The sequence below is a fragment of the Oryctolagus cuniculus genome, chromosome 12 (genome assembly GCF_964237555.1).
Source record: "Oryctolagus cuniculus chromosome 12, mOryCun1.1, whole genome shotgun sequence".
Lineage (NCBI taxonomy): Eukaryota > Metazoa > Chordata > Mammalia > Lagomorpha > Leporidae > Oryctolagus > Oryctolagus cuniculus.
In genome coordinates this window covers 65033613-65051581 of record NC_091443.1, presented here as the reverse complement: position 1 = coordinate 65051581, position 17969 = coordinate 65033613, and the positions used below count along the sequence as shown (strand labels likewise).

The following is a 17969-nucleotide window of genomic DNA, read 5'->3' as shown; positions in this document are numbered from 1 at the left end:
CCTCTGTCTCCTTCTCCACTCCCCCACCCCTTCCAGTGTCTCTTACCTGGGTGCTCCTGGCACCATTGATGAGGGAGGTCTGCACTGCCGCCACAGAGGCTCACCTGCAGGGCCAGGCAAGCAGACGGCGCCTCACCTGGGCAGTCTGGGGACCCCAAGTTTTGTGACCCGCCCCCTCACCCTCCCCTGCAGAGGATGAGCCGCTTCTGCCTGACATCCCCAAATGTGACCCCCACGTGCTGGAGACCGCGGTGATGGTCCCGGGGTCGTGGTTGTCCAACACTTTCCGAGACATCCTCACCTATCGGGCCTTCGTGTCTGAGTTCAACAACTTCCTGTATGGCCTGCAGCTGCACACCAGCTACCTCCAAAACGAGGAGTTCTCCAAGTGGAAAGGTATAACCCTGCCTGCACACTGCTGGGAGGAGGGAGAAGCGGGTGTAGAGGAAGAATGAGAAAACCCCTTCATTGGGTAGAGGTGGCCAGTTCCCACCCCCCAACCCCCACCTAGGGGGATTCCTCCTTCTGCAGTGTGGACTTGAACAGTGCATAGCTCTGCCAGCAGGGGGCGGTGTGGGCATTTAGTTAATTGTAAACTACACTGACCACACAGCAACCCTGCAGGAGTGGGCTTCCCTGCACAGCCAGGGAAACGTGGGCCCTTACTGCTGGGCTCTAGGGGTGCCCCTTGGAGTTGGGCAGGGGTGGCCCAGTCAAGAACCCCCCAGTGGTAAGGAGAAGGGCCAGCCTTCAACTTTGGTCTTGCAGCTTCAGCTCAGTGCCTCCCCGCACCCAAGGTGCCAAGGTTGACTTTCCAGTTTGATATTTTATTTGGCCACACCCTGCTATTGGCTGCTTGAGCCTGGCCTTTACCACCTGGGGCAGAAGGGGCAGCTGGCTTGGGCCCAGGGTTGGCACTAATTTATAGGATGATCTCAAGCCCCTGCCACCCTGCAAGCTGCAGCTGGGTTATAGCAGACTTCCTGTGCGTAGCCCATGCAAGGCGTGCTGAAACCCCAAGGTCGTGCTGTTCCTCGTGAGCCCACCCCAAGGAGCTGGGGCACTCGGCAGCGCTCCTCCAACATGGGGCATGGGGCAGGAAGCTGCCAGCAGTGCGGCCACCACCCGAGCTGTGTCGCTAACTGGAAGCCTCGGCTTTCAGACACCGTGCTGGACGGTTTCCCAAACCAGCTGACGACATCTGCAAATCACCTGTGCCTCCTGGACACCGCGTTCTTCGTCAACTCCAGCTACCCGCCCCTGCTCAGGCCCGAGAGAAAAGCCGACCTCATCATCCACCTCAACTACTGCGCCGGCTCCCAGACAAAGGCAAGTACGGCAGCCCGGGTCCGCACGGTGAGCCGGGAGGAAGCCCGAGCGCTCGGCGTCCTCTCGCTCAGACGTCGCGCACACCTGCCGGGGCCTGTGTGCCAACGAAGCGAGGGCACCTGTGCAGCGCACTCGGGGAAGGAGCCTGCCGCTGGCCGTGCACCTTGGGTTCAGCCAAGCACGTGGGGGTGGGAGTCGTCAGCCGGGGAGGTGGGGAAGCGGCTCCTGAGCAGTGTGTGTTTCTCAGCCTGCCCCGGCCTTCCCCACACTCAACGCGCGCCTTCCTGCGCTGTTGCAGCCCCTGAGACAAACCTGTGAGTACTGCAGCACGCAGGGCATCCCCTTCCCCAGCTACGAGATTCAAGAGGCTGACGACGGGCTCAAGGAGTGCTACCTGCTGGAGAGCCCCCAGGACACCGACGCCCCCACCGTGGTCTTCTTTCCGCTCATCAACGACACCTTCCAGAAGTACAAGGCGCCAGGTGAGGGCCCGGCAGCCCCTGGCCTCGGCACCCATGAAGAAGCCTGGCCTGGCCGCAGTCTGAGCTGCCTGGGCTTCTGCAAGGCAGTGCTGAGCCCCCGCTGCCAGCTGTCAGTGTCACCCTGCTCTTCCAGTCCACAGCATGCCCTGCCTCCCACCACGGGCCTGGCGCTGTGTTGGGGCTAGGGCGGTCCTCGCATAGGCACGCCATACCACTTAGAGGTGTGTGTGTGTGTGTGTGTGTGTGTGAGCAGGGGAGCCGCAGGCAGGGGTGCAGGAACAAGCCCCCTCACAGTCTTCTCTGAAGGGTCTTGAGCGGGGCCCTCTGCCGCCCCCAGGTGTGGAGCGGAGCCCAGAGGAGCTGGAGCTGGGCCAGGTCGACATCTACGGCCCCAACACGCCCTACGCCACCAAGGAGCTGACCTACACAGAGGAGGCCTTCGACAAGCTGGTGAAGCTCTCTGAATACAACATCCTGAACAACCAGGACCAGCTCCTGCAGGCGCTGCGGCTGGCGGTGCAGAAGAAGAGGCGGCTGAAGGGCCGGTGTCCCTGCTAAGCCCCCGCGGGCTGGCCGCCCACGCAGCCACCCCTGGCAAAGGGTGCAGCAGGCTGGCCTGGGCCATCTACCAAAAACTTAGGAGACAGAGAGAAAGAAGCCGACGAGGAGCCGCGTGGTTTTACACTCACCGGGATTTCCCTCAGCGCCTGCTCGCGGGGACGTCGCCTCACGTTGTGTCAAGCGCAGGGTGTGAAAGCCGAGCTGAGACACCGGGGATGCAAGGGCGGAGCTCGTGTCCCCACCTCCCACCCAGGGCCTCCAGTGTCGGCCCAGGGAAAGTGCAGGAGGTCTGACAGGCACTCCGGTTTCTCCAGAAAAGCGCTTTTCCAATTCTGAGTCCATTGTGCCCCTACGATTTTCCTAGGCAGTTATGTTCTCTGATTCAGGGTATCACAGGGAAACACGTGCAGGGAGATCCAGGTGTAGCACCAGCGTCCCCGGGCTCTGCCACACGGGTGACCAGCATCAGCGGCACTCAGAGCCCCAGGGCTGGCGGCTCACGCGGCCCCTCCCGGCAGCCACGGCCAGGCATGCAGCTCCAGTGAAATGCAAGGCAGAGCTCACAGACCAGGGCCCGGGCTGCAGGCAGGGAGGGCTGGGAGAAGGAGCCAGGCGCCAGGTTGGGGGAGCCCGGGGACTCTCTCAGCACCCTGTCTCTGGTTTCCGGAAGGGACTGTTTATTTCTAAACGGGACCCCAGCTCTTGGAGAGCCCCTCAGACAGTGAAAGCAGGAAGCAGCAGCACAGAGGCCGAGGACAGCCCCGCAACAAAGGAGCTGACGCTGGCCGCCGGTTTTCCAGGCCGTGCGCGGGGCAGCCCGGCAGTGCCAGCAGGTCTCCCTCCCAGCTGGGGACTTGCGGAATTGTTCATCCAGATGTCCCAGTTGCCAGTGAAGCCAGAAAGGCAGAAAGGCACATGACCCTCTTGAGCTCAGCCAGCCGTGTTTTGGGGTCACCAGGCCCCCTAAGCAGCCCTCCACTTGTTAGGAGGCAAACAGCGATGAGTCCGAAAGTTGGGCGAAATCGGTTTCCAACCACGTCCTGGCTGTGCTGGCTGGGGGCGGGGGACTGGCCACACCCACGCAAGGTCTGCACCCCTCTCCCCACCCACCCCAGCCCAGGTGACTCCTGTACTCACTGAAGTTGGAGGGGTGGTTTGTGGAGAGCACGGGTGAATCGGCTTCCTGGAGCCACCCATCACTGGGCTTCTTCCGTCCCCACCAGCCAGCGCTAACCTGGGTGTCACCTGTCCTGTCCACAAGTGCAGCCGGCAGCCTCGGCCTTCATTTTACTTTCTAACAACACGAGCTCTCCTGCAATTACCCGCGAGAGAGCCCAGCAGCAGGAGCTGGGGCCCCTCAGTCACGCAAAGTGCAGCTTAGAAAAGCAGCGGATCCTCGGAGCCCAGAATAAAGCGGCCACGTGGTAACCGCGGTCGACTCCTCTGCTTTCATTACCTGAAGCCGCCTCCCTGCGCCGGCTCCCATTCTCACTTCTCCCCCAGGCTTCCCGTGGCCACCTGCCGCCCCTCCCTCCTCTCCTGGCAGCTTCTGTGATGAGACCACCTCTGTTTCCAAGATTTAGTGCCCCGGCCCATCCGGGTGCCTGCTGGGCCGAGCTCGGATGTTTTTCAGGAAACGTGGCCTGGGAGGATGGGAAGGCACCCAGCACCCGTGGAGCGTGTGCTTTGGGCCAAGAAGGCGCTCCTGCTGTGGCTGGGGGCGGCGGGGCGTGCAGAGAGCCTGGGGCATGCTTGAGAGGCCACGTAGTGAGTGTGGCTCCTGAACTGGCAGAGTGACCCCAGCTTGGCCGGGCAAGGGCTGGCACCTCCCCGTCCCCTGCTCCCTGCTCTCTGCTATCGGCCTGCTCAGACAGGAAAGGTGAAGGCCTGTGTCCCTCCATCTTGGTCCCCACCTTTCTTTCCCAAGGCAGCAGCCCACACAAAAGCCGCTGCCATCCAGCCCCGCTACTCCATCTCATGGCCAATGTTTCCTGCCCCTACCTCCCCATGAGAACGCCCTGCCCAAGGTCACGGCGTACCAGCTGCCAGGTGCACAGAGCCAAAGGCCCCCAGCCCTTTCCCGGCCTTCTGTTACTTGATTGTTCCCAACATTCAGCACTGCAGACCACTCCCTGCTTCCTGACCCCCTCCCTTCCCGTGGAAGCCTTGCCAGCCGCAGTGCAGTGTGGTTCAGCTTGCAAACACTCGCCGCCAGCCCACTGCGTGCCAGTCGCTGTGGCAGGGCTGATCCGGGGCTGCAGACTGCATACAGGAGCCCACGTGGAGCCGGGGGTGCACCAGGGCCACACAAGAGGGCACCCAGCCCAGCCACACAGGGGAGGGGCCTGCTTCTGCCCAACCTTCCTCCCGGATTTCTTCCACCACAGTGTGGGAACCCTCCAGGCGCCTCCCCTCTGCTGCTCTAACTGCTGGGTTCCTCGAGGTGCCTCAGTTCTCCCCTCTTCTCAGTATTTTCTCTACCCAGGACTTCAGCTACTACTTCCGTTTTGAACACTCTCAAACTCTTCTGTTCAAGGTCTATAGCTGAGAGCATTATTTTCTCAATGTAACCTGAAGACCTAAAGTTACGATGGCTTAAACAAGTAGGAATGTACTTTTTTTTTTTTTTTTTAATCAGAGAAGTTCAGGCTTTTTTCAGCTGTCTTCTGCCTTGTAGTCCAACATTGCTGCTGGAGCTCCACCCATCATGTCCACATTCCAGGCTAAACTTCTACCTTAAAAAGGACGATAGCCCCTTCAGGTATCTTTTGTTGGGCAGCAAAATACCTTAATGAATAATGGCACAGAACAGCCATCATTATACCGGGCCTGGACAATAGGGTTCTGGAGTTTGGAACAAGCACAGCAAAGACAGCCTTTTCCTCTGTGTGTTTGGGGCCTCGGCTCTGTCCCTGTGCTGCCCAGGAGAGTGGAGGGGCTATGGCTAGAACGGCTGCAGTGGGCTGAAGGTGCAACCCCCCGTGCCTCCTCACTCCAGCCGTGGGTGGAGGAGCAGCTGCCCGTGGCCTCTCCAGCGCGGAGGGCCTGCGGTAGTCGGCCTTCCTCAGTGGCCCTCGGGGCTCCCAGAGCGAGCGGTACACTGCACAGTGCAGGGCCCATTGAGCCTAGCCTCGGGCCTCACCCAGCTCCACTTCCGCGGCAGTCTGTTGGGACCACAAGGCCACCCAGGGTCCGGGGCAGAGGGCAACAACCCCTATCTCTGGATGGGAGGCCTTGCTTTCGCCTTTTTTTTTTTTTTTTTTTTTAATGATGTATTTATTTGAAAGAGTGATAGAGACAGAGACAGAAAGATCTTCGATCCGCTGGTTCTCTCCCCAGGTGGCCCCAATGGCCAGGGCTGGGCCAGACCAAAGCCAAGAGCTTCATCCAGGTCTCCCACGTGGGTGCAGGGGCCCACTTGGCCATCTTCCACTGCTTTCCCAGGCATGTAGCAGGGAGCTGGATCAGAAGTGGAGCAGCTGGGACTGAACCAGCGCCCATATGGAATGCCGGTAGCAGGCGGCAGCTTAACTTGCTGTGCTACAGTGCCGGCCCTACAGCCATGTTTTAAGCCCCAGCTTGCAACACTAAGTGCTGACCCTCACCCACATCCTCTCAGCGAGGGTCACGTTTTAGGCTCTGTTGTGGGCAGACTCCATTTCTGCTAACAAATTAGTTGCTACTTAGGAGTTGCTTTCTCATCTCTGAGAAATGGTGGCTTAACCACACTTATGTGAAACCAGACCACAGGCGGGGGTCCTAGGCCCCTCTGTGGCTCTCGGGGGCCACACTCCTCCTGACTCCCCGCGGTCCTTGGCCTCGTGCTCTGGGGTGGGCCCCCAAGCGCCAGCTGTCACACCATATGCCAGGCCACAGGAAGGAAGGAGGAGAGAAGAGACTGAAGGAGACTTCAGCTGACGCGGCGCCAGCTGGAACGCGGCCTCGTGATGTGGCCCGCAAGGAGGCCGGGGATTGCCCGCCTTCACCACGGGCACGGGGCACCCAGCTGCACATGGGGGCTCTGCCAGTGCAGGGGGTTGGCTTGGAAGCAGTGGGTAGTCTCACTGCCGGGACCCACCGCCATCTCAGCCGCGCGTCTGCTACTGCCTGCTCAGGGGCGCGGGGACCTGGTAAGTAACCACGGAGGAGGGAGCCAGTGGCGGGGGGCTCTTGTAGGGCTGGGTGTTTGGCGGAGCGGTTAGGATGAGCCACTTGGGGCACCCGCATCACCTTGGGAAGAAGCAGCCCTGGCACCGCTGTGGGAGACCCAGGTTGAGTTTCTGGCTCCTGGCTTCAGCCTGGATCAGGTCTGGTGCTTGCAGCCACGTGGAGACTGAACCGATGGATGGAAAAATCTCCCTCTGTCTCTGTGTTTCAACTAAAATGAAAATAAATGAGTAGGTAAGTTAAACGAAAATAGCAAAGAACTTCCTCTAGTCTCCTCAGCATGGGTAGCCGTTGGCTTGGCTGGTATCTGGAGCCAATCCATGACATAATCTAGAATGAACCTTGTGACCAGCAAGTTGTCAAGAGGAAAAAACCTTCCTTACAATCAAAATCCCCATACAGCGAGGAGACTCCCGAGTCTGCGTGTCCAGATACTTACTGTCAGGATTATTCAATGCATCGGGACTTGGGTCAGCTGCAGATCTGTCTGGGTTAGGAGCTACCCTGGAAATTGACTGGATTCAATGAAAAAGTGACTGAAATTCTAACAGCTAGGCTGGGCCAGGCAGAGCCCGGAGCCCAGGGCTCAGTAGGGGTCTCCCACGTGGGCAGCAGGGTTCCAACTTCCTGAGCCATCACTGCTGCCTCCTGGGGTGCACATTAGGAGGAAGCTGGAATCAGAAGCGGAGCCCGGGCTCAAACCGCGTCCCGTGCGGGGCTTAACCGCGCTGCCAAATGCCCGCCCCTGACTTCTGTTCTTTTTTGTAAGGATCAAAGGCAATGCATTTTTTTCCTTCCTTAAAATCTTTTTCTGCTTACACAAAAAGGATTATGTGTAAAACTTGAAAAATGCAAAAGCACATCAAGCGGAAGCTAAAGTTTCTCACAGCACTCAGGGATTGAGACTGTTACTATTTGCGGCTTTATCCTTCCCATCTTGTTCTTTGATACTTTACTTTTTTTAAAAAATGAAAGTACAAACATCTCTTACATTCACTTTTTTAAAAGTTGTGGTTAAGGGTGGGCATTCAGCCTTGTGGTTGAGATGCCACATCCCACAACAGAACACCTGCTTGGATACCCAGCGTCAACTCCCGTCTCCACCTGCCTGCCAAAGCAGCTGGGGATGGCTCAAAGACTTGGGTCCCTCCCTGCCTCCCACGTGGGAGACCCAGATGGAGTTCCCAAATCCCAGCTCTGGCTGGAGAGTGAGCTAGGGGGTGGGAGCTGTCTCTGTATCTGTCTGTCTCTCTCTATCCATGTCTCTCTGCCTCTCAAATTAAAAAAGAAAATTAACAGTGGTTACAAAAGTGTACATACAGCTCAGCCATGTTATGCTTGTTCACAACGGTGTGCGCCAGATCTCCATAACTTTCTCATTTTGCAAAACTGAAACTGCACCGGTAGGCCAACAGCGCCCTACTTCCTCCTCCCCACATTTCCTCGTAACTCCCACTCTGCTTTCTGTTTCTTCCAGTTTTACTGCCATAGAGACCTTGTATGATTGAAATCATGCAGGAGTCATTATTTTATGACTGCTTGATTTCCCTGAGCACGATGTCCCCAGAGCTCGCCCATGCTGTAGTGTGTGCCGGGCTCCTTCCTTTCCAAGCAGGATACCCACAGCTAACATTTTGCTCCTATCTGACATTAGATACGTCCATACCCATCGCTAACGTTTTGCTCATCGGCTCCCCCGCTGGTGGATGTTGGAGTTGCTGGGTGTTCAAACACTTCTTTGAGACCCTGCTTTCCGTTCTGTTGGATGTTTGCTCAGAAGTGGAATTACTGGATCATATGGTAATTCTATTTTTAACTTTTTGAGGAATCACAATTCTATTTACCTTAGCAATTGCATATACATTCACTCCTGTAATCTAGTCTTTTTCTGCTTACAGATACATTCTGAATACTCTTTTGCAGGCCATTCGTATTCTCAGATGACAGCTTGTGGTGACTACATAGGAATCCATCATTTGCTTATCTAATTCTCCACAGGGAGACATCTGGTTAAGTTTTTCGTGGTTATAAATGATGTGCTGATAAATAACATTAGATAAAGCTTTAACATTCATTATTTTTTTCAGAACGAAATTCCCGAGTCAGTGGGGCTGGCACTGTGGTGCAGCAGGTTAAAGCCCCAGCTGGCAGTGCCAGCATCCCATATGAGTGCCAGTTCAAGTCCCAGCTGCTCCACTTCCGATCCAGCTCCCTGCTAATGTGCCTGTGAAGGCAGTAGAAGACGACCCAAGTCCTTGGCCCCTGCACCCATGTGGGAGACCCGGAAGAAGCTCCTGGCTCCTGGCTTTGGATCGGCTCAGTTCCAGCCATTGCAGCCATTTGGGGAGTGAACTAGCTGATGGAAGACCTTTCTCTCTCACTGTGTCTCTACCTCTCACTGTAACTCTGTTTTTCAAGTAAATAAAATAAAGCTTAAGAAAAAATTCCCTAAGCAAAATGTATAAGCATTTTTAGCAATTAATGGGAGTATAATTGACATACAATAAACTGTGTACGTGTGAAATATGTAGTTTGAGAAATTTTGACATGTCTCCAACCATTAAACTATCACCACAGTCGAGGTAATGAACAAATCCAGCATCCACCCAAAGCTTTCTCAGATCCTTGGTAATCTTTCCTTCTACTCTACCCTGCTTGGTCATGTGGTACACATGAGTTTAAGCTTTTAAGAAACCGCTCCAGTGTTTCCAAATTGGCTGTGCCATTTTACATTCCACTGTGCATGTGTCGAGTTCCGGTGGCTCCACATCTTCACCGCAATTGGACTGGTTGCTTGCTACTGTTTGAATGGGATTTGGTTCCCCGACTCATGCAGATAGTCAGTTCCGTAAGTCATAAATTGATGGCTCTGGGAAGTGGATACTTGATCCAATAATAATGTACTGGAGGTGGGACTAGTGCAAGGTCCTTAGGTCACTGGGCTCATGCCCTTGGAAGGCAGTTCTCACGAGAGGGTTGGTCCTAAACACTGCTCTGCTTCCTGGTTTGCCATGTTACCCTTCCTTTGCACACAATCTGCAGTCCAGTACCCTCATCAGATACCCGGTCCATGGGCTCTGCCCGACCTTGGACTGTGAACCTCCAAAACTGTGAGCCAAAAGAAACTCCTCCCCTCATAAGTCTTAGGAATTTGCTACAGTAATGAAAAGCTGACAAACATAGCAATCCTCTTAATATTAGACATTCTGAAAGAATGTAGCGGTATCTCTTTTTTTTGTGGTTTTAATTTGCATTTCCTAACAATTAATGACATTAAATATCTTGTCATGTGTTTATTTGCCATCCTCACATCTTCTTTTGTGAAACATCTATTCAAGTCCTTTCTCCATTTCTTAAAATTGAGTTGTTTTTCCATAATTAAGTTTTAGGAGGCACTTATACATTCTAGATACAAGTCCTTTTGCAAACATGGGATTTGCAAATGTATTTTCCAAGTTCTGTGCCTTGTCTTTTCCTTCTCTTGAGAGTTTTTTTTTTTTTTTTTTTGACAGGCAGAGTGGACAGTGAGAGAGAGACAGAGAGAAAGGTCTTCCTTTTGCCGTTGGTTCACCCTCCAATGGCCAGCACATCGCGCTGATCCAAAGCCAGGAGCCAGGTGCTTCTCCTGGTCTCCCATGGGGTGCAGGGCCCAAGCACTTGGGCCATCCTCCACTGTACTCCTGGGCCATAGCAGAGAGCTGGCCTGGAAGAGGGGCAACCGGGTCAGAATCTGGCGCCCTGACCGGGACTAGAACCCAGTGTGCCGGTGCCACAGGCGGAGGATTAGCCTATTGAGCCGCAGCGCCAGCCCAAGAGTATTTTCAAAGTCAGACTTTCTTAATTAACCGAAGTCCAGTGTACCATTTTCTTTTGGGATTACATTTTTGATAGCATCTAAGAAACCTTTCTCTAACCCCAGATCACAGAAATTTTCTTCTAGGTACTTTATAATTTTCACTTTTACTTCTAGAATCTATTTTAATTTTTGCACATATGAAGATACATGGATCAAAGTCCATACTGCTGTCTCTGAACACTGTGCGTCCACTTGAGAAAGGCTGACATCTTAATACTGAGTCTTCTGATCCATTAGAATGGTATATATATAATGTATATTTAGGCCTTCTAGGGTTGGACATTTAGAGAGGCAGTTAAACACTCTGGTTGGGACAACCAACATTGTGGTAGAAGATCAAGCCTCCACTTGCAGTGCTGGCATCCCATATGGGTGCTGGTTTGAGTCCCGGCTTCTCCACTTCTGATCCATCTCCCTGCTGATGGCCTGGGAAAGACGTAAAGATGGCCCAAGTCCTTGGGCTCCTGCACCCACATGGGAGAAGCTCCTGGCTCCTGGCTTTGACCTGGCCCAGCCCCAGCTGTTGTAGCCATTGGGGAGTGAACCAGCAGATGGAAGATTTCTCTCTCTCTCTCTCTCTCTCTCTCTCTCTCTCTCTCTCCTTCTCTGTATGTCTGCCTTTTAAATAAAAAAATGAAATCTTAAAAAAAAAAAAGACTCTGGTTGGGATACCCACATCCTGGGTTGGACAGCTAGTGTTCAAGTCCTGACTCTGCTCCCAAGTCCAGCTTCCTGCCAGGGTGCATCTGTAAGGCAGCAAGTGATGACTCGAGTGGATGGCCGCTGCCATCTGCGTGGAGGCCTGGACTGAGTTCCTAGCCCCTGTCTTCGGCCTGGCCCAGCCCAGCCCAGCCCGTGTGAGCATTTAGGGAGCAGCCAGGGGATGGGAGCTCCCTAACTCCCTGGTTCTCTCTTATTAAATAAATAAATAATTTTAAGCAAAGACATGCTTTGTATTTCTCCATATATAGGTCTTGTACTTTTTTAAAACTAAAATTTTCCCTGAGTATTTCATTGGTTTGATATAATTGCAAATAACGTAGATTTTTCACTTCAATGTCCAAGTGTTTGTTTCTAGCATATAGAAATACAACTGGATTTTATGTACATATCTTATATTTAGAAACTTTGCTGAATTCACCTGTTAGCTCTAGTAACTTTTTTAGATTCTACAGAATTTTCTACATTATCTTTGTGTCAGCAAATGTAGTTTTACTTCCTCTGATCTACTCTGAATACATTTTCTCCTTCTTACCTTATTGGAATGCTTAGAACCTTAGTATGATGTTAAATAGAGACAGAAAAAAACAGACATTATAACCTTATTCTTGATGTTACAGGGAAAGCAATCATTTCACCATTAAGTATGATGTGCATTTTCTTTTTTTTTTTCTTTTAAGATTTTATTTATTTATTTGAGAGGTAGAGTTACAGATAGTGAGAGGGAGAGACAGAGAGAAAGGTCTTCCCTCTGCTGGTTCATTCCCCAGATGGCTGCAACAGCAGGAGCTGTGTCGATCCGAAGCCAGGAGCCAGGAGCTTCCTCTGGGTCTCCCACATGGGTGCGGGGGCCCAAGGACTTGGGCCATCTTCTGCTGCTTTCCCAGGCCACAGCAGAGAGCTGGATTGGAAGTGGAGCAGCCAGGACTAGAACCAGCGCCCACATGGGATGCCGGTGTCACAGGCGGAGGATTAACCTACTGCACCATGGCGCTGGCCCATGATATGCATTTTCAAGATTTTTTGTATAAGTATCAGCTCCAGAAAAGTGACAACTTACACTGCCTCCAGCAATGTAGGTGAAAATATCTTTTCCTCCACCCTTGCCAATATTAAGCATTATCTTAGGAAAACAAAAGTCTGCCATTCTATTTACTGTAGGTTTGTGTTTCTTTGATTATCAGCGGAGGTCGGCATCACTTAGTGTTTCTCAGTCAAATATTTCTCTTTTTAGTTGTCCTAATATTTATTTCTTAATAATTTTGTAATAGCTCTTTAAACATATAATATTTTAAAATGTATTTATTATTTATGACCATCAATATCTTTTGCAAATTTCTTTACCTTTATTATAGGTTTGTTTGTTTTTTATATACACTGCTTTAAAAATATACTTGATTTTTGCTTAGCACAGTCTTAGGTTCACAGTAAAATGGGCACACATTAGAGTCCCCATCTATACTCTTCCTCCCCCCCCTCCATGCGGGCCCTCCCCAGTACAGCATCCCACACCAGTTGTAGGCTTGTTGCAGCTGATGAGCCACATCCTGATCACCCGAAGCCCACAGCTCCCATTCAGGCTCACTGCTGGTGGTGTACATCCTACTGGTTTGGACAGATGACATGTGTCCGCCATGACGTCATCAGACGTTATTGTTTCACTGCTGTACAGATCCTGTCCTCTGCTCATTCATCACTTCCTCTCCCCAAGCCCCGGGCGACTGCTCATCTTTTTTTTTCATTGCTTCCATAGTTTTGCCTTTCCCAGAACCACATGAAGCTGAAATCTACGGTGTGTTCCCTCTCATGTTGACTTCTTTCACTCAGCAATATGTATGTAAAGCTCCTCTGCATGCTGTCTCTAGTGCGGGACAATCTCCTCTCGCCTGGGTATGCCACACTTGCAGATCCATTCACCTACTGGAGGACACCTTGGTTGCTTCCAAGGTTGGCCAGTTCTGCGTGAAGCTGCTGTCAACATCCTCGCACAGGTTTTTGTGTAGATATAAACTTTCAGTTCATTTCAGTAAGCGCTGAGGAAAGAGCTCACCGTATGGTGAGAGTATATTTATATAGGGTTTGTTTTATCTCTGTTTTAAAAAACACATAGAAACTTTTTGCTTTTTTGTTGCCAAACCCATTGGCCTTTTCTTCCATAATTCTTGTCTTTCGCATTGAGTAGAAAGGCTTTTCCTGCCCCAGGTTTTATAAATCTTCTCGTGTATCTTCTTCTGTAGTTCCCTGGTTTCATTTTATTTGTACATTTCCATCTTTGATCTGACATCAGACAAATGTGTAACTTCATTTCCCCTTCCCTAGATACATACGGCTGTCTCTGAAAATCTGACCACAAACTAACTCCATAGGCGTTCCCTTGTAAAAGGAACTCTCCTCCTTGTAGCCGGGGAGGGGAGGACTCATTACATTTAAAGCCACACAACCATGCATTTACATGGCCAGGATTCAGATTCAGATCTTTTGATGCCACGCCCTGAACTCTTGCCACCAGAGGTGATACTCAGTGTCCGGACCAAGAGACAGTAGCATTGGCGACACCCGGGCTTGTTAAAAATGCAGCCTTCTCTGCCCCATCTCTCCTCTGCAGGCCTGGCATGAGCACCAGGGCTCTGCACTGTGCCAGCACCCCAGGTGGCCCGGATCACACCTGAGAAACGTCTAATGCAACTGGGAAATATTCTAGACCTAGGCCACCGCAGACCGCGGCCAAACTCTCTCCCGTATCTATGACGATGCAGGCGTTTGGTCTGGAGAAGAGACAGGCGGCGACGAAGTTCTCCTGTGAGTGTCAATTCGTGGGAATTCGGCTGTGACGATGAGGATACGGATGTCAGGAGGCTGATGACCAAACTTTCAGTTTTACCGAAAATCAAGTAGAGAAAACCCAGGCGAAAGGGCTGACCCAGAAGTGAGTGGAGGCGGCGTTGGAGAAGGGGTTTTGTCACTTGTGTCCACGACTCCAGCTCTCCACGCCACCAGTCCCTGGGAAAAGGAACCTGTCTGTCCGCTTTCTCCAGTTTTCCTCCCTAGTATCGTCGTCCATAGGCAGGGAGTGAGTAAACGTTCCGGGAGGCTGGTTCTTGCCAGCCCAGATTTGCCCGGAAGCCGACGCCACCTGGCCAGAGAGGGCGCCCGGGTGACCACAGCGGGGCCTCGGGGAGCCTGGGCCACGCCAGCCAGCCGGGGACACACCCGCTCCGCGCCCAGCCTTCCAGAAGCACTCCGTCATCAATAATTCGTTAAGAGGCTCCTCCCCATTGGCTGACACCTCCCCCTCTCGCCGGCAGAGGCCCAATAAGGAAGAACCCGAGAGAGCCCTCCTGAATAGTGAACGAGCGCCCGTGACGTGGCGGCCAGGGGTTGGCTGCAGCCGCGCGAGGCGGGACCGGGCACGGGCGGCGGCGAGCGGGGCAGCAGCCGCGGAGTGCCAGCCGGCGAGGGTCGAGCCCGGAGCGGGGTCTGAGCGCGGGGCGCGGAGCGCGGATCGGCGAGCGGCGCCAGGATGTTCAGCTGGATGGGGCGGCAGGCAGGCGGGCGCGAGCGCACAGGCGGCGCGGACGCCGTGCAGACGGTGACCGGCGGCCTGCGCTCGCTCTACCTGCGCAAGGTGCTGCCGCTGGAGGAGGCGTACCGCTTCCACGAGTTCCACTCGCCGGCGCTGGAGGACGCCGACTTTGAGAACAAGCCCATGATCCTGCTGGTGGGCCAGTACAGCACGGGCAAGACCACCTTCATCAGGTACCCCCGGCTCCTGGGCGGGTCCTCCCCAAGTTTGCGCCTGCGATCCCCGCAGCCTCCCGCCTTACTCCACGACGCGCGGCGCGGCTTCCCCTCCAGTTTCGACCAGGCTTTCGGGGCCCCTCCGAGGCCGGGCAGGGGCCCCTGAACCCTGCGCCCTCGGAGTCCCGCTCGTCGCTGACCGCGTGAATGGCAGCCGTGGAGGGTATTGGCCGTGCCGCTTCCCTCAGGGTCCTGACCTGCGCTCCGGGGAAGGGCCAGGAGGCCGCCGAGTGTCCACCGGGGGTCCTCCGGGGGTCCGCCGTGGCTCAGCCTGGCCGAGCCCGGCGCTGGGGGTTCCTGTGCGCTGTGGCGCTCCGGCCCACGGACCAGGGGGTGTCGCGTTACCGTTTGTTAGTTTCCGTCTCTTAGGTGGGTTCTTCCCTCCTCCCTCGCCCTTGACAACTGAAAATATTTGTCCTGTTCGCCGGGTCTCTGGGCATGCCCCGTGCTTCCAATCGGAGGGCGTCCTCCGAAAGTGACTTTGGAGGCGCAGGAACTTGTGGGGAGGCAGGCTGCTGGATTGCCGAAGCAGTCCGCCGTTCAGGCCCCCTTTCTTTCTTTCGGGGGAGGAGACCTGCTTTTCTGGGTTACAATTAAAACAAAGTGATCATTTATGAGCTTGTGAGCCAGGGCTTGGAAACTGTAGCAGCGCCTCCCGCATTGATGTTCAACAGGTGCTAAGAAGACTGCGTCTATATTTGGATACATGCCATTTCTGTTAAGTAGCGACCTCTTTTTCCCCACTCCAGTGACCTAAATAGTTCCTGCAGATAGAGAGTTGGCACTACAGGAAATATGTTAAATCCAGGCCTGCAGATATGCCGTGAATGAATCCAGCAAAGCAAGGACATTGGGTATTCAGAAGTAGTCCTAGACGGGAGACTGAAGAATTTTTAAATTGCTTTATTTGATGTTTATTTTCAGACACCAAAAATAGTATTACATGTATCACCCCAGGTGCTCAGGATGAACCGTAGATCTGTTAAGGTAGTAGCTGGCACTTTGAAAGATGACAAATAGATGGTGTTTCCGGTCTCAGTATTACTGACCAATTGCTAAGAACTTGGGGTGAGCAAGTATTGTGACCCGGTGGTGTAGGAGGGGAGGTGAATTTTGTGCGGCATAGCACTGTTGCAATGTAGTGGTGGCATGCTCACCTTTCCACCGGCATTTCTTCCTATCTGTGACACGAGGGCCTTGCTGTGCCCCTGTGTAATTAGGGACCAACCTGGAGAGAATGGGACCCTCTCTCTGCTCCCTTAGCCTGGATAACAACCAGTCCTGAGTAGGAGAACCCAACTCACAGCCACAGGAATCAATCTTTTTTTTTTTTTCTTTTTCTTTTTTTTTCCTGCAGATCACTATTTCCTATATTCCCCTCTCTCTCACTGCAGGGGAGGCTTTGTGGAAGAGCTAAGCCTGGTTTGCCAGAAGGGTGCTGAGACTCGATGCTGGTCCCCGCGTCCACTGGGGCCATGAGTAATCCGGGGGTGGGGGTGGGGATCATCCTAGCAGGAACTTGCTTGTTCTGGAGGCCTCCCTGGAGCTAAGTGGCTTTGTGCTTGGCACGAGGTGAACCTGTGAGGTTAGAAGAAAATGAGTGTGATGGGAGGCTTGGGGAGGCCCCGGGAGACCTGGATTTCAAAGAGGAGCTAGGAGGAAGTCATTCAGCCCCTGGGAGGAAAGCCCCAGATGGAGAGCAGTTCCCCAGGAGACTGCCGCCCTTGGAATGCTGGGCAGAGGGGTTGGCCAGGACACTCCCCATGCGCTCCCCATGCCGTAGCCCGATCCGTAGCCCGATCCTGCTGAGTACTTGGGCGTTTGTTTCCAGCCACTGAGCACTAGAAGCTCAGACTTCGCTGTGGGGGGATTGATCTATCTAGGCACAGATCCTTTTTAACTTTTATTTATTTGCTTGTTTGAAAGGCAGAGAGACAAAAAGAGACAGAGATCTCGCACCTGCTGGTTCACTCCTCATATGCCCACAGTAGCCAGTCCTGGGCCAGGTCAAAGCCAGGAGCTGAGAACTCAGTCTGGGTTTCCCATGTGAGTGGTAGGGCCCAAGTACTTGAGCTGTTACCTGCTGCACATTAGCAGGACGCTGGAATTATGAGTGGAGCTGGGACTTGAACCCAGCACTCTGATACAGGATGTGGGCGTCCCATGTAGTGTCTTAACCACTGCGCCAGAAGCCTGCCCCAGTGGTCATAGATTCCTATCCACTGGGCTTCCTGTACGTCCCAGGAGGTGGTGTCATGAATCTGTGCTGACATGGGGGGACCTTCTGTTCTCATCGGAAAGCCTCTGGCAGAGCGCTTGGCGTGCATGCCACCCCGCTAATGGGACTGTGCTCCTCCCTCCTTTCACCCCGTGGCTCGGAGGAACCAGGAGCTCCTCCAACACACAGGGCCGGGACGTTCGGCACAAGCTAAGCAGTTAAGCGTGCAGCTGACTGGAATGAGAAGGTCTCCGAGGGGCTGGATGAAAAGCCTGTTTACTGAGAAAATGTGTTCACTCCTGTGTGGATGACCTCCACAGGGGGCCCGAGTGCGAGGACGAGGGTGGCTTCCAAGTGGGAGCCGGTGACTTTGCTGCAGCTCCCAAACAGGTCCTGAAGCCAGCTCAGCTGCGTTGAAGATGTGTGTTCTAGTCTCTGTCCTAACAGCAGCACACCTGATGAACCCGTTGTCTCACTGACCGTCTTTTCTTTTTATGTTTGTTTATTTGACAGGCAGAGCAACAGGGAGAGGGACACACACACACACACACACAGAGCACGCTTCCCTCCACTGGTTCATTCCCACATGGCTACAACAGCCAGACCACAGCCAGGAGCCGAGAATTCCATCCAAGTCTCTCACTTGGGTGGTAGGGTCCCAAGCACTTGGGCCATCTTCTACTGCCTTCCCAAGCACATTAGCAGGGAGCTGGATTGGAAGTGGAGCAGCCAGGTTTTGATCCAGTATCACTGCAGGTGGCGGCTTTACTCACTACACCACAGCATGGGCCTGGTTCTTCAGTATTTTAGTGGGTTCCTTAGGATTTCCTATATATAA

The 17969-nt window shown here is 53.6% G+C and overlaps 2 protein-coding genes across 6 annotated transcripts in view; both read left to right on the top strand.

Annotated features, from left to right (window-relative positions):
* Positions 1–8983, top strand: part of PLA2G4E (phospholipase A2 group IVE) — a 43093-nt gene extending 34110 nt beyond the window's left edge. The window contains exons 17-22 of one of the 5 annotated variants that reach the window (XR_011380870.1): positions 193–396; positions 1163–1329; positions 1628–1811; positions 2149–6502; positions 8194–8339; positions 8463–8983. Coding sequence is in view for 1 of the 5 variants with exons in the window: in XM_008269138.4 (XP_008267360.2) it covers positions 193–396; positions 1163–1329; positions 1628–1811; positions 2149–2369 (776 nt within the window). In the remaining 4 variants the exon portion in view is untranslated. Of the gene's footprint in view, positions 1–192; positions 397–1162; positions 1330–1627; positions 1812–2148 lie in introns of all 5 variants that reach the window. The other 4 variants (XR_011380871.1, XR_011380872.1, XR_011380869.1 and 1 more) reach the window with 4 other exon arrangements.
* A 5534-nt stretch (positions 8984–14517) lies between these two features.
* EHD4 (EH domain containing 4) overlaps positions 14518–17969 on the top strand; it is a 75797-nt gene continuing 72345 nt past the window's right edge. Inside the window, exon 1 of the mRNA XM_002717963.5 lies at positions 14518–14871. Coding sequence (XP_002718009.3) covers positions 14636–14871 — 236 coding nt within the window. The 5' untranslated portion in view covers positions 14518–14635. The remainder of the gene's footprint in view (positions 14872–17969) is intronic.